General features: G+C 33.9%; 1 protein-coding gene across 1 annotated transcript; it reads left to right on the forward strand.

Moving 5' to 3' along the window:
- The first annotated feature begins 174 nt into the window (after positions 1-174).
- LOC116140377 (probable LRR receptor-like serine/threonine-protein kinase At5g63710) lies at positions 175-12,983 on the forward strand. Its single transcript, XM_031426024.1, is given in 13 exon segments — positions 175-442; positions 531-668; positions 1,573-1,705; positions 2,085-2,156; positions 3,821-3,964; positions 4,172-4,237; positions 5,635-5,705; positions 6,076-6,219; positions 8,832-8,912; positions 8,915-9,022; positions 9,025-9,159; positions 9,893-10,287; positions 12,575-12,983. Coding segments are annotated over 13 exon segments (1,812 nt in total). The 5' UTR covers positions 175-429; the 3' UTR covers positions 12,887-12,983.
- The last annotated feature ends 2,732 nt before the right edge of the window (positions 12,984-15,715 follow it).

The raw sequence follows: 15,715 nt of genomic DNA on the forward strand, positions 1-15,715 counted from the left end.
CTTGGTGGGTGTGAGAGGATCCTAATACTTTGCCAAATGGAGTTGTCTTGGTTAAAAAAACAGAAGAATATGGTGAAGTGTGAGGTTGGAAATAAAAGTGATTACAGTTATTAATACTTTAATGCATTATGTTTAAAAAGCAATGAGATGAGATTACCCATTTCCATTAGCCAGTAGCCACCGGTAGTAGGATTCTAATTCTCGTTTCGAGCACCAACCAACACAGCACAACGAAACCAAGTATTCTCTTCTGTGCTGTTCTTTCTTTCTAACAATGTCTTCCCTTCCTTTTCTTTTCTCAGATGCTAGGTGGGTCCCTCCATCACTCACTTCATTTCATCATCATAATCCCATTCTTCAATTGCTTTCTTATATTACTTGTGCTTCCTCCACCTTTTCTTTTCTCAGGCTGAAGTTGCTGCACAAGTCATGCCTAAATCAGGTTCTTTTATTTCTGTCTTTTTTATTTTTGTTATTTGCTGTAATTTTATTTTATTTCTAACTTGGAATAATGATTTGAATTTCAAAAGGTGGCAAGAGATTGGTGTACGGATGTTGGTGGGAAATTAATAGTAGTTACCAGTTTGGAGCAAAGCTAATGATGAAATGTTTCATACTCCTTATCTTTTTAAGTTTCAGTCATATAACCGAAGCGCCTGATGTTGAAGGTATAATAAACAATAACTTCTGTTTCAATCTATAGTCTAGTTTGATTTTGTTGTGTATTAGGCAAACTCGACGATAATATGTTTTGAAATTTTAAGATGCTGTAGGCTATGTTCATTGAGTGCTATTCATGAGACTCTGTTTCTTCTATTTTACACATTTCACACACTTATTATTTTATCCAAGATATTTTTATGTTCATTTAGAGTTGATTATTTGATTGAACTACCTTGTGTTTAAAGTGATTAGGTATCAGCTTTTTTCTGGGCAAAGCATTAGGTCTTAAAATTGTTGTAACTTTTACATTTTAAGAACCAAATAAACAAATGACTAACGAAGACCTATAGAAAAATCACTTTTTACTCTATGTTAAGCCTTCTGAGGTATTTTATATGACAAAAGGAGCAGTAAATGTATCATTATTTATAACAACAGTAGTTGGTGTATAATGTTTATTCTATGATAGTTGGGGATATACTGTTACTAAAAATTGATGCAAAGTTTTCAATGCAGCTTCATACTTATACTGCTTATTCACTTCTTTACAATTTAGAAAAAAAAGTTCCCAGTTTTTGTTTACTACATTATAACTGAAGTATCTTAAAATTGTTGTCCTTGCATCATTGTACAGTGTTACAGTTGATAAAATCTAGGCAAACATTAACCAAACGCAATTTATCTTGTATTAATGCTCTTATAAACATAATAAATACATTCCAAAATCTTGGATAAAATGTGAAAAACTTATATATTTACCAAGAAACTTAAAGCCCTTTTATACAAAGTCAACTAGATCTTTGTTTGAATGATTGTATGCATTATAGATTGTTGCTGCCAGCCATTACTAGTGGGCTTAATGATTGTTTTGTATGATTAACAAGGTTTTACACTTCTGCTATCTGTCAGGTGAAGCTTTGAAGGAGATTTTAAGAACTGTCAATGATACTGATGGTCGTATAACAGATTGGACTGATCCTTTTCTGAGCCCTTGTTTTAGTTGGTCTCATGTCACTTGCAGAAATGGAAATGTCATGTACCTGTAAGTCGACTAATTTGGCTGTTAAAGATAGTGGTTATCATAAATTTTCTTCGTCAGTGCAGTTTATATTCGTAGGCCATAAGTACTTAGGGTTGACATTGCTAAGACCCCAACTTTGCCCAAGTGCAGGCAGACATAAGTGGATTACATTTGGTCACTTCCTTGTATGGAAGGTTTCTTACAAATAAAAAATAAATAAATAAAAGTTTAAGGAGATATTTGCCAAATATAAGATATTTATTTATTTATTTTGGGAGAGAGGGGGTTGAGGAGTTCTGAAGCATTTAATAGGAGACACTGAAGAGGTGTGTATGTTATTAATTAAAATATGTATTACTGTGACTATAATAGTCATATTTGTTTATCTATTAATTTGCAGAACGCTGGATTCAAATGGATTTTCGGGAAAACTATCACCATCGTTGACCAAACTTAAGTTTTTGGTTGGCTTGTAAGTTTTCCTCTTGATGCTTAAGGTTTGCTATTTTGCATGATAGTGCAATTTATACTAATATTCAACTTGTAAAGTGGAACTGCTTCTTTTAACAATAGCAAAATATCCCAATATATTACGATGGGAATATGAATATTTACAAAATATGTCTTATGTTTATGCCATAGTTTACTTATAATATTGGCTTATAAAAACTTAACTGATCTGCATTTTTGCTATTTCAGAAAAGGGAAAACCTATGTCCAACTTCAATTTTAGTGATATTTGAATATAAGAGTTATTATACTGGATCAATTTTGGTGATATTAGAGTGACAATTAGTATGCTGGAATTTGTTTAGTTTCCTTTAAGTTAACCTCCAACTCAAGTTTATGGTTTGACTAGTCACTGCATTGCTATGAATGTGATGACTCTCAAGTTTTATGGTAGAGTGCCCTTCATAATTTTGAAAGATGTGATCTTGGTTTTTATTGAGTACTTGGAAATGTCTTTGTACTTCCTTGTGAAAAATTGTTAGCAACACATGTTTTTTTGATGAATTGTTTATCTGTTAAAAGATGTTGAGATACCATAAATATAAGAAGTTGTATTGCATGAGATTTGAAAAAAAAAATAGTAAAACGGTTCTTATGATGGATTATCATGTAATGGTTCCTAAATAGTTGGAGCTACAAGCAATAGAAGAACCCACACTGAATCGTGAAGGGGTATTGAAATTCGGTGTTTAGAGATACTCATATAGTGAAAAAATTTAAGGCACACATGTCAGGGTTGGTTAGTGGGATAAGGTGCTGTTTAGATCATTAGTATTAAATTGGTTGGAAGATGGTGACTAATAAGTCCTCTTGAAGCCTTTTGCTTGTAGTAAGCAATGGGAATATGACATGTTTTTGGAAGATGCTTGGCTTAAGGATAATCCTTTGTGTGATGTGTTACCTCGCCTTTGTTGGTTGTGGAAATCCCATAATGTCTCTATTAATTTGAAGCGATTTTTCTATTTTCTTCCGTAGTTGAAGTAGGAATTTCAAACTTTGGAGGAATTGGAATTAGAGAAAGATCCAGAACCTCTCTCTTCGTTTGGCTACTGTGGATAATGTTTCAATTATTGAACTTAAATTTGTTTCTCTTGGTTGATTTGTGATACATTGGGAGGCAGTTTTAGGCTTTATTTATTTTTGATGGTTGGGAGCTTATGACGTGTTTATTTATTTATTTATGGTTACCACTTTTTGTCTTCTGGCACCATATGTATAAATTTTTCTTGTTTTCTGAAGCTTGTCCTTCTTTAGTGTATTGCTTGTTAAATTTTGTGTAGCGCTTTTTTGTGAATACACATTTTTAGTTTCTTACCAAAAAAAATAAAATAAAAAAGGTTCTGTCCAGCAAGTCACATTGTGCCAGGACTAACAAATCCTGTAAACACTTGAATATGCTAAATTTTTTAAAAGCTCTCAATTTATTCTTGATGCTTTTCCAGTCACAACCCTGTAAATACTTGTAACATTCACTTCAGCAAAACTTCTAGTCCTCCCTATACTTTTTGATAATGCTTCTTCCTAGTTAATGGCATCTTAATTTAGCTTCTTTTATAATTTATTTTGTTTCTTCGGATAACAAATGTAGATTATTCATTTTGGTAAATTGTGGTTGTGCTTTCTCAGGGAGCTACAGAACAATAATTTATCAGGTGCATTACCAGATTTCATTGGCAGCATGGTTCACCTGCAAAGTCTCAATCTTGCAAACAATAAATTCAGTGGCTCTATACCCGTGAATTGGGGTCATCTATCAAATTTAAAGCATTTGTAAGGATGAACTTTAGTTTCTTGAACATTATAATTTTCATGTTTCTACTCTGCTTGAAGAAACATAAATTTTCTTGATTGTACCTGATGTGAACTGCATGGAACCTACAGTTATAGTCTTTATTTTTTAAGCTTAGTAACTTATGCTGATTGTAAGATTGTATACTGTTCAACTCTAATTATTGTTTTTGAATTCTTATTTGACAGGGATCTTTCATCCAATGATTTAGCTGGAAAAATTCCAATGCAACTATTTTCAGTTGCAACATTCAAGTAATCTCCAAAAGTCACTCTATTTCTGTAAAGTGTTAGTATATTATGCTGCCTTTGGTGCTTTTTCTGTTTCAAGGATGCACACAAACTTTAGAGGCTTGCCTGGCCATTTCATTGCATCAATTTTCAATAAGCTGAAGAACATTCTTATTGGTTTATGTAGGCAATAAGTTTTTAATTATGAATTTTTCTATGGTTTTTCAGTAACTAGATTCTTAATATCTAGCATCTTAAAATACCTCTGACAGCTGTTTATAATTACTGGCCTCTTATCTTTCGTTGCTGGTGGGAATAACATTTAGGAAACATGCATATGTTTATATGGTAGGTCTAGTGTTATTCATTTACCAAGCCCGAAAACATGAAAGCTAGTCAAATCAGATAATCTGGCTAGATAATGTAGATAGTCTGAACTAGTTTTGAGACTTATTTTCTTTCCGTCTGTAGACTGAAAAATGATCATCAAATGCATGCCCAAAATTAGATTTCAGTGAATAGGAAACCTTGAAATCAACCAATGTTAAGAGGAATGTTTGGATCACTGGATATAAATGTTACCTAATGATGCTATACTTGAGTGAAAACTTCATCTATAATCAACAAGCACATGTTCAACATTGTATCCAACAGCTTTTTCATGTGATTATGTCCCTCAACCTAATTACCTTCTTTAAATGTGACAGGACAATGGATGATTTTTAGACATAATTAAAATTTAAATAAAAACTTCAAACTCATTGCAATTGTCTAGTATGTTGGCCTTCTGTATCTTTCTTTTAATGCAATGTGTCTGTCACTGTTGCGAACCTACCCAGATTCCTTACTCAACCACACACAAAACACTAACACCGGATATATTCAGACAATTCAATGTAAACATCCAGAATCACAAATATATATATATTGCATTGAGAAGTCAGAATTACACTCATCTGATGGATTATATCCCAACACAAGATTAACAAGAACTGAATCAACAAAATAATGGAAAACTAATACGCTGGACTTCGAGGGCCAGCTACCTCCCCTTCACAATATTCTTTCCAGATCCCTTTTTCATCATCTGCTGCTCCCTTTTATTCATTTCCTTCCCTAACAGAATTCGACCCTCCACCATTCATCTTTTGCCACCTGTCCACTCCACCTTTTTCTTCTCTTCACACTTTAGTTGCTTTCTTTGTCACAATTGATCTTCTGGTGCTTCTTCCCACGCCTCTTATTATATACCTGCACCTCACGTGTTGTATCAGTTACATATTAATTTATGCTTATGCTTATCTACTGATTTTATTTGCTTTAATGTTCTGCTTATATTAGATAGCTTTGAAGTGCCTCATATCTATGTTTTTTTTTACCTCAAATACTCAATGAATTGCCATTGGCTGCTGTATTTTCAGCTTTACTGGAACACATCTCACTTGTGGCTCTAGTTTGGGGCAGCCTTGTGTGTCAAGCGCTCCTCTACCAGGTTATTCGAAATTTTTGCATTACTTCTGTTTTTAACTTACCTCAGCTTAGGACTGCTGTTGGGCCGTTTCTTGTCAATTTAGGCCCTTAGGATCCATAGTTTTAAAACATTGTATCAGTTTTTTTTGGATTGAGAGGCATGTTTAAATCTTCAAATCCTGTTTGTTTTATTAAATCAGAAGATAAGGCAAGATAAATCCTTGGACTTATATGATAAACCCTTTGGTTATAACAAGCTCAGCACTTGAGGTTATGCCAGAACTTGAATTTTGTTTGTTACTAATTTTTATAAACTTAACTGGATTGATGGTAAGTTCTTCACCACATGTACCTTAAACCTTCATGGAAATTGAACTAGATATGTTTGACAGTTTCAACCAGCAGATCAAAACTTAGAGTTGTTGTAACATCAGCAAGTTGTGGTGCTTTTGTACTTCTGTTGATTGGTGCTCTCTTTTTATTCCGATATCATCAGTTGCACAGACGCAAACATGATGTTTTTGTTGATGTTGCAGGTAACTTCAATTTCCTTTAGTTTTGAGGTTCATCTAATCAGCATTTTTAAATAGTAGTTATACATATTTAAGTTGAACATGATGACATTGTGATAATTTATTGGTTCTCTGATTTTCTGAAAAGGACTTCATACAACTACATAATTGTCATTCATACATTTGAAGTGTTTATTTATTAAGTGATTTTTTACTTAGTGATGATTTTAAGATGTTTTTGTCTTAATCTAAAAGTACCTCACGGTTGTCTTAAAATTTATTTATTTATCATTTTTCTTTAACACAATGTATTGTTTCATATCATTTATTTTAAACACCTGATATCCTCACCACACCATTGCACCCCGTCACTCCCACATTGTCCCCACCACCAAAAATGAGTTTATAATAATAATAATTCAAAGAATAGGAGTAGTTTGAAGAATAAATATCTTAATTATAAGTTTTTTGATGTTTCAAAATGGTTTAAACAACTCATCCTTTAACACTAAATTTGAAGGAAAAAAAAAAAAAGAAGGTTCCTGAAAATTATACATTCAGCTTTTCTTAAGATTTTAGTCAAAATTATATTAATTAAGAATTTGAAAAATATCTATAAGGAGCAGCTCAGGATTGTTTTTTGAAATTATTTTGGCAAAATGTATTTGAAGAATAAAATTTATGTTTGTTTTCTCAAGATTTTGGAATGTGTTCTATTTCATTTTCGAAAAACAGTATTTTGAAAATAAATTGATGAAAATATGCTAGATAAAGTTTTATTGAAATTGAAAAAATTATTTGTTAATATTTATTAGTATAATACTGATCAATATTGTCTATAAATTAAAAAATCATTAGGTGTTTGTACTGAGGTCATTTATTTGTGGTTTAAAGACGCGGCTGTCCTTTTGATCAACAAAAGTCTTAGCATCAAGTGACGGTTAATGCAAATTTGTCATCTAAAAGGTACAAAACTTTGAAATATTTATTTGTTATGAGGTGGTGTGATAAAAAAGCATTGTGATAGAGGAGCAAAGATTTACAATAGAGAAAAAGAAGAAATAGAGAGGATAAGAGAAAGAATAATAATAAAGGGAGAATTTTAGAAGACAAATTATGTATAGAACTCAGAGCAACAATAGTTAAATCAATTATTCATCAACGAAGTAGTTTCTCACTTAAAGTAAGGCGTATTTATGGGCTTAGAATAAAAACGTTAATGGCAACATAATTCATTCCTAATAGAAAAATTGAAAAAACTCCAATTCTCACAAAAATGGGGAAATAAAGATTAAAATAACTTAGACAAAATTAGCCTTTTATCATAAAAATATATAGACTAAATAGTCTTTGCATCTACTCTAATATCTCCTGTATAATCCTTGGATGAGAAAAACTTAGACTTCTAGCAAATGAAGAAGGTAGATAGAACAACCATAGCAGCAGTAGGTGGATGCATCAAACAAACAATTGAATGCCAAAGCAAATCGTTCCAAGGCACAACAAGAGTGTCTAAAAAGAATCTTGTAGACCCTACAAAGATATCATTGGAGGCTTGCAATTGCCTCGGTTAGGATACAAATATTTGCTAATAATCATTGAACAAGAATCAAACTCACAGGCAAATGAAGAATGCATGCTATCTAAGCTGAGAATGTGTAGGAATGTCATGGAGGTGGTATGGCAGTAAAACAAAAGCAATGAGAGAAAACACAAGATCAAAAGAAGTCCTACAAACATCATTTAAAGGCTTAGGAATTATGTTAGGCTCACTTTGTGTCGAAAGCAGTGTGTTAACTCTATGTCTGTGTGACACTTGGGAAGAGGAGAGGAGTCAAATCTAGGCAATTTTTCAAGAGGTTTATCAGGTCTCAGTGTAATCGCCTATAATTGTGACAAATGATAATAGTATTGTCTCTTTCACTACTAGTCACATTAAGGTCATAAAGGCAAGGTCTACCTAAAAGAATGTGAGCTACATCCATAGGATTAACATCACAATATGTCTCATCACAATATGACTCAAACTTTATAGGGACTAACCATTATTTAGTGACTGGTAAAGAATTCCAATCAACCTAAAGCTACTCTAAACGGACAAGGGTGAGGTTCAAGCTTGAGGTTGAGTTTAGCAACAAGAGACATAGATACCTCATTCATAGTACTAATACTATCACTCAGAAGCTTACAATTCTTATCTTTACAAGGATAAAGCTGTGAAAAAAGCTGGTATGATTCCAATCACTATTTTAGGAGTAGATAAGAGACACCTAATCACACCCATTTGATCATTATAAGGATATAGGTTTTTTTATCTGGTTCATTTCATTCCTTTTATTTTATGACAAGCTAGTTTCTCAATTATTTCATTCTAGCATGGAACATAATATACTTCCCTTATCTTAAAATTTTTAATGAAGTCAACTTTATCCCATAAAAATAAATGATGATTTCTTTTGAAATTCACTAGTGTCATTTTTTTTTTTTTATGATAATTTATCGTGTCATTTTTTTTTTTTTTTTTATGATAATTTGAATTCTCTGCTTCCATTTTGATGGAAAACATGGGTAAAATTTCAGGTAGCATATTGTGGAAGGTTTTTCTGAAATAATATCTGGCAATCTTTTTGTCTTAGGTGAAGATGATCGAAGTTTTTTTGGTCAGTTAGAAGATTTCTTGGCGTGAACTCCAACTTGCAACTATAATTTTAGTGAAAGCACATAATTGGACAAGGAGGTTTTGGGAAAGTGTATAAAGGTCTCTCTGACAACACAAAAGTTGCTGTGAAACGCCTTGCTGATTATTATAGTCCTGGTGGAGAGGCTGCATCCACAGGGAAGTCCAACTTATAAGTGTTGCTGTTCATCGGAATCTTCTCAGTTAGTTGGGTTTTGTACAACTCTCATCCGAGAGAATCCTTGTACCCTTCATGCAAAATCTTAGCGTCGCGTATCGCTTGAGAGGTGCTTTCTTTCATGAGAATCATGCTTTAGTTTCATTTATTTGATTGCTCTTTGCAGTTTGTATATAAACTGACTAGTTTGCCATACCCGAATGTTCTCATGTTTTTCTATTTAAGTTGGGCAATAATTTAAAATTCTCCCTGATGATTAAACAAATTGAATCACACAATACAAGACTTCCAAATTGATTTATACCTGGCAACACAATTTTAAGCATATTGATTTTATGACCCAATACAAATCTAAAAGTCTCTAAATTGATGTTAAAATAATCATATTATGCTCTGGAGATGCAAAACATATTATCATTTGAGGATAGAAGATGAGACAGTAACCAAGTCCCCCAACTAAAATACTCTCGAACATATTAACCAAAGGCTGTTGAACAAGTCTCCTCAAGCAGCCAACCACTAATGCAAAAACTGGAAAAGGAGATAATAGAAGCCTTTGTTTCAAACCCCTTGAAGGCCTAAACTTATCTCTGAGACACCTATTGATAAAGACCAAGAAGTTCACAACCAAACAGCGCAGTTCAACTCCACCTATTCTCAAACCTTTTAGTCTCCTTCATAAACTTCAAATAAATTGCACAATAAGTTTACAAGTTAGGATTTTGTTCAAATTTCATAGTAGTTCTGTGAGCTGTGATTTAGTTCAAAATTAGAACTTTCTTTGACCAGCCTTCATTTCAGTAGGTAATAGAATTCTATGTTTATTTTGATATATGCTATAGATTTGAAACCTGGAGAGAAAGGCTTCGACTGGCCAACAAGGAAATGTGTGGCATTTGGAGCAGCCCGTGTTTTGGAGTATCTACATGAGCACTGTAATCCTAAGATTATACATCGTGATTTAAAAGCTGCCAATATCCTTTTGGATGACAATTTTGAAGCTGTTCTTGGCGATTTTGGGCTGGCAAAACTTGTTGATACAAAATTGACTCATGTTACCACTCAAGTGCGCGGTACAATGGGCCACATTGCCCCAGAATATTTGTCAACTGGGAAATCTTCAGAGAAGACAGATGTGTTTGGATATGGAATAACTCTACTAGAACTTGTAACTGGTCAACGTGCAATAGATTTCTCTTGCCTTGAAGAGGAAGAGGATGCTCTTCTGCTTGATCATGTAAGATTATCTACTTTGTCCACTCTTATATCTTGTTTCAAGTTTCCTATTTCTGAATTGATTTTGAATCATGAAGCACGCATGCTTAATATTTGTGACCTCGGAACTTCGTGTTTTATGTTCTTCGTGTTGTCTTTTTGATATGTTGATGTCCTTGATTTCATTTTCTTATTTAGATATTTCATTTAGTTGCCAAATAAAATTTTACTTTATGAGATGTTAAAGCTTTCCAAACTACTACTAGGCTCTCCAAAAATATTATTCATTTAGAAACTTAAAGATAAATGAGTGACTCTTAAAAATTATTAAAAATAAAATTCTTAATGTAGCCCAGCTATAAAATTGCAATTAGTTCTATCAATTTGTTTCTTCAAACACAAATAATCATTTGACTTTGTTGTTTTTCTTTCTTAATGGAAAATTAAATCTGCATGATCGAGAGCTTGTTATAGTTATTTTAGAAAGTAAGTTTTCTTATGAATTAAAATATTTTATTTGTTGTTTTAGTTAGGTTAGAATATTTCTAATTTGGACTTGATATTTGTTACAGATGTACATGACTTCCTAAATGATAGGGATCACATTAAAATCCTTGATTATAGGGATCACTACTATCCTAATTTAGATTGATCACCTACCTAGTTTAGAACACTACAAGTGTATATAAATATGTATCCTTTTAAGCTAATAATACAGTAAAGTGTATATTCATTACGTTTATTTTACATGGTATCAGAGCNACAATTACAACCATAACAGTCACATGTGATTTTTAATTAGAGCTCAGATCAAGATTCCATATAGGATCTCACCTATGTTCTCTAAAGTGGAAGAACAACAGTGCTATTCAAGAGGTTCATGCTTCACATATTAAAGGAAAAACAACTTATGGAGCACTCCTTGAAGTAGTTCTTGATTTAGTTTTCAATTTGGGCATTGGAAAACGTGTGGTTGAGATAGTTCCATAAGATGAAAATGGAATTACAGAAAATATGGTTGAGATGGTGCTCGAAATTCAAATTGAAGACTAGCAATATCTAGAAGTTAATAGTTTTAATCAGAAGGTACAATTTGCTCTGGAAGAAAATGTTGTTGAAGAGTTCGAATGCTATGAAATCGAAGTGAATCAAGAAGCAACTAATCAAGATAAGAATGTTAAAGTATCACCATCAAGGCTTGTATATGTTAGACTATATTTTCAGCCATTAATACAAGGGAGAATAAGAACTATGGATGTTTGCAAGTTTTAAAGAAGATCAATGAAGGTTTTGTATTTTCTCCTTTTGATGACATAATGTTTTTCTACTAGATTATCCATTAAATGCCTGACTTAAGCAAATTGCCTTGAGAAAAAGATATTGTCAAGGAGATTGGATACCGTGAAATTGGATGAAGGAAAAAGCAACTATGCTAGATAAGAACGTTAAAGTTTCACCGTCAAGGCTTATTTTCTTGTTTCAATTGAAGATGACGATAAAGGTTTTTAATTGCTCCATCAGATGCGATAATGGTTTACTACAAGATTATCCATCGGATAGATAACCATAAGATGAGTTCTTTTCATGCGGAGAGATTGATGTAGGACAATTTCCTTGGGAGAAATTGAGAAATAGGAATTGGCTTTAGTTTGAAAGAAAAAGGACAACTTCTAATCGTAGGTGCTAGTTTACTGGGGCATTGTTTTTTCATTCCAGTCTATATCTCACATCAATGTTCTGGAAGTGCATATTTTTATTCTAAAATTCCTTGCAATTGCAATACAAAAAGAAATAGATTAATGCTTGATTGAAATAAAAATTACTATGAAACAGAAAATCTTGTTAAACATTAATGAGAAAAATCATTTAAAAAGTGTTAGTTGTGATTATGCATATTGTCCCACCCTAATTCTTTTTTCGGATCAATTGACAATTGCCATGCAAATAAATTTGTTAAAACTACGGCAGATAACATAGTTATAACAAAACTTACTCTAATGTTATTTTACATTCTACATAACATAGTTATAACAAAACTTACTCTAATGTTATTTTACATTCTACACACTGAGTGCTATCGTTTTCCCAACTTATTCATATGATTATTCCATGGAATATACAAATTTCTGAAAACAGAAAAAAGGAAAAGTATTATCTTACTGAATGTAAACAGCTTGAATGCTTGTTACATGTCTGGTATTTCCTTTTCTTCTTTTATTGTCTGGGATATCTTACTTTTGGGAACAATGTATAAACATGCGAAAACTATGTTTCATTAGTGGTGCTTATATAATTTATTTTTTCGACAGATTAAGAAATTACTGAGAGAAGATAGACTAAGTGATATTGTGGATAAAAACCTAAAGAATTATGATTCAAAAGAAGTCGAGATTGTAGTCCAAGTGGCGTTGCTCTGCACTCAAAGCTCCCCAGAAGACCGTCTGACAATGGCAGAAGTAGTTAAAATGTTGGAAGGAGTGGGTCTAACTGAGAGATGGGCTGAGTGGGAGCAGCTTGAACAAGTAAGGCATCAAGGATTCTCACTCATGTCTCAGCAGTTTGCTTGGGCAGAAGAGTCAAGTCTTGACCAAGAAGCAATACAGTTGTCCAAAGCAAGATAGAACATAATTTAAGTCTATTTGGACTAAAGCTTTATATATCACTTACTGTATATGAAATAAAAACCGACAAAAATAATATCCTATGGTTTGCTTATGATATGCTTGTGCTTGTAAAGTTTTTTCTAGATTTTTTACTATCTAATTTTCTTTGCTTCAATTGAAGGTAATTGGGAATATGATTTAGATCAAATGCACTAACACATTCATTAAGATGTGATTCAATGTCTCAAGTTAGAACATCAGGCTTTCTTATTGCCTTAATTCTATGATATAATGCTTGTTTACCTAGGATTAATTTCCTTTATACTAGGTTTCCTAGTTTTTTTTAGAGTTTATAAATAAATTGTAGTACTGCTATGCCCAATTCTCTAACAGTCAGATTTGTATTGCATATTCTCGAAGTACATCAAAGCCCGATGACGAGGATCCTCCCACATGTCGTCCCCTTGGTGCTTGACTTTCTTGACAAGGTGATTACTGTCACAATTATGGGTTAAGTTGCCATTAGCATGGTCTGATTTGTCACAAGCATGAGAATTACTAACTCAAATCCTAATTAGGGGGATTATGCGTACAACCAACCTCGTAATACTTACTTTCAACCACTGTCAAAAGAGCTGAATATAAAAAGAGCCTATAGGCTACAGCCACCGTTTCAAATGACGATTCCAGTATCAGTAAAGCTCAAGTGAAAACTACACTGATCTTCTAGAGAGAGTTTAGAGTGGATAAGCTGCAAGAGTCGAATACCTTTTATTCATCTCGCAAGATTCCCTTTCTGTAACCTTATTTGACCTTGTAACACCCTGCAATAATAATACAACGGTGGATGTAGGTTTGGTTTATATACTGTCGAACCACTATAAAATCTCTTGTGTTTTTTACTATGTTACGTCACTTTAGCGACCTTGTTGGTTATCCGTAACCACGGGTACATTTTGCTCGACCCCTTTCAAGGTTGACTGGATATCTTTAGTTGGTACGAATTATTGCATCAACATTTTGGCGCTAGAAAGAGGGGTTTCCCCCTTAAACACTCTGTGTGGAGAAAACACCTCTCCACAATCACCGGCTACAAACTCCATACAAAAGAAATGGTCCTCACCAGAACTTCCAAAAGTTAGGTTGTAGGCCTAAAGGAAGCTAGTTGCTAAGAAATCTAGTAGGGAAACCTGACCAGCCGCTCGTCGGCAACCCTGCACTCACCGGTCATCCAGACAACGAATCCGCTGGGAGTAGGTACTTCCAATCCCAACAACATCTAGATGATGGACACATTAAAGTCATTGACCACCGCAATACAAGCCTTACAGCGAAACGTAATCGGGGCGAAAAGCACGTAATTGGGAGTTCGATCGCAAACAAACACTTAGAATCAACCGACCCCAAGTTGGGAACTTGAAACTATGGGCTCTGAATCCACCTCGTCCATGCCAGAAAGCGTGTAATGCCCCCAGGCACAAACCATGAGGGAAACACGAGAATGAGAGACTCGCAGGCAAAACTCTCTTAGTAAGCAGCCAGGGAAAGAACCAGCAACGAGATAGATAGGCCACTGTGAAGCTATTCACTTAGATGATAGCCAAGCTCTACAAGCAGGCGCACATGCGCACTACAAGAGACCCGACCAAGATGATAATAGCACTTACCACTCTAGCAGCTACGATTAGTCAACTCGAATAAGTGTGCACCATAGACTTATTTATCCAAACAGAAGGCAAACAGAACATCAAAACCATCCAATCGAATTGCCCATCCATCAGACAAAAGCACCAAACCCTCAGGTCAACAATTAGCTAGACTAGGTACAAAGTGTTAGAGTAGGTGCCCTAAAGCCAATCAATTATTGTAGAATTGACTCTTTGTAATAATGTTTATTAATCAATAAAAGACATTTTATTCTATATTATGTAAATCATATTGATATGTATTGATATATGTTTTTAGAATGGTAGAACTGTGACGAGGGTATCAAGTGTTTCAAATCTTAATGGTGAGAACCCTATGATCATATATAGTGGCCATTCTAGAAATGTCTGCAGCCCAAGTATTATTCTGACCATCGACACAGATAATATGGTAAGACTATCATAGTATTGAACAACCCAATGGAAAGGGATTGACTGATCTCACTCATCAAGGTTGTTTGCCGACAACCTGGTGCAACATATGGGTGCTTGCTATAGGCAAGTTCACTAGACTAACCAACCAAAGGATTCCATATAGATGGTAACCCCAATGCCTATGGAATAAATCCTCTAACGAATGGTGGTGCGTGTGATCCTTAGACTTGAGATCACCTGAGCGCCTTGTGCACCGATTGGCGTAGTTTGACACTAGCCTAATGTAGTTTTATTTAAAGCTATCAATACGGTAGTGATTGGCTAAATCGAGGAGTATATCAAGACTATGGTGGATCGACAAAGGATTCATCACTCCCGAGTACGGGAGAAGTTATCTAAGGCCCGATTCAGTATATGACAATGACACTAAAGTTGTGGCCACAGTGGGATTGAGTTGTTGCTCAATCCAATTTATTATTTCAGTTATTGGTCTAGTAACTGAATACAAACACATCAAGAATAACTGAGGTTGACACTATTCTATTTCTATACCTTAGTCTCGATCAGATAACAAATGATGAAAGAATTTAATTGCACGGTAACCATATCGTTGATAGGTAGCTATTTTGCTGAATCTCAATCTATCAAGTGACCATGATGCCTTGCTAGGGGCCAATCTTGGTCTGTGTGTAGTGAAATGATTAATTGGTGTTAATCGCGATCATACTCACTACTGATATGATGAGGAGCTTATGGGTCACACACT

Source organism: Pistacia vera, unplaced genomic scaffold (genome assembly GCF_008641045.1).
Source record: "Pistacia vera cultivar Batoury unplaced genomic scaffold, PisVer_v2 Contig371, whole genome shotgun sequence".
Taxonomy (NCBI): domain Eukaryota; kingdom Viridiplantae; phylum Streptophyta; class Magnoliopsida; order Sapindales; family Anacardiaceae; genus Pistacia; species Pistacia vera.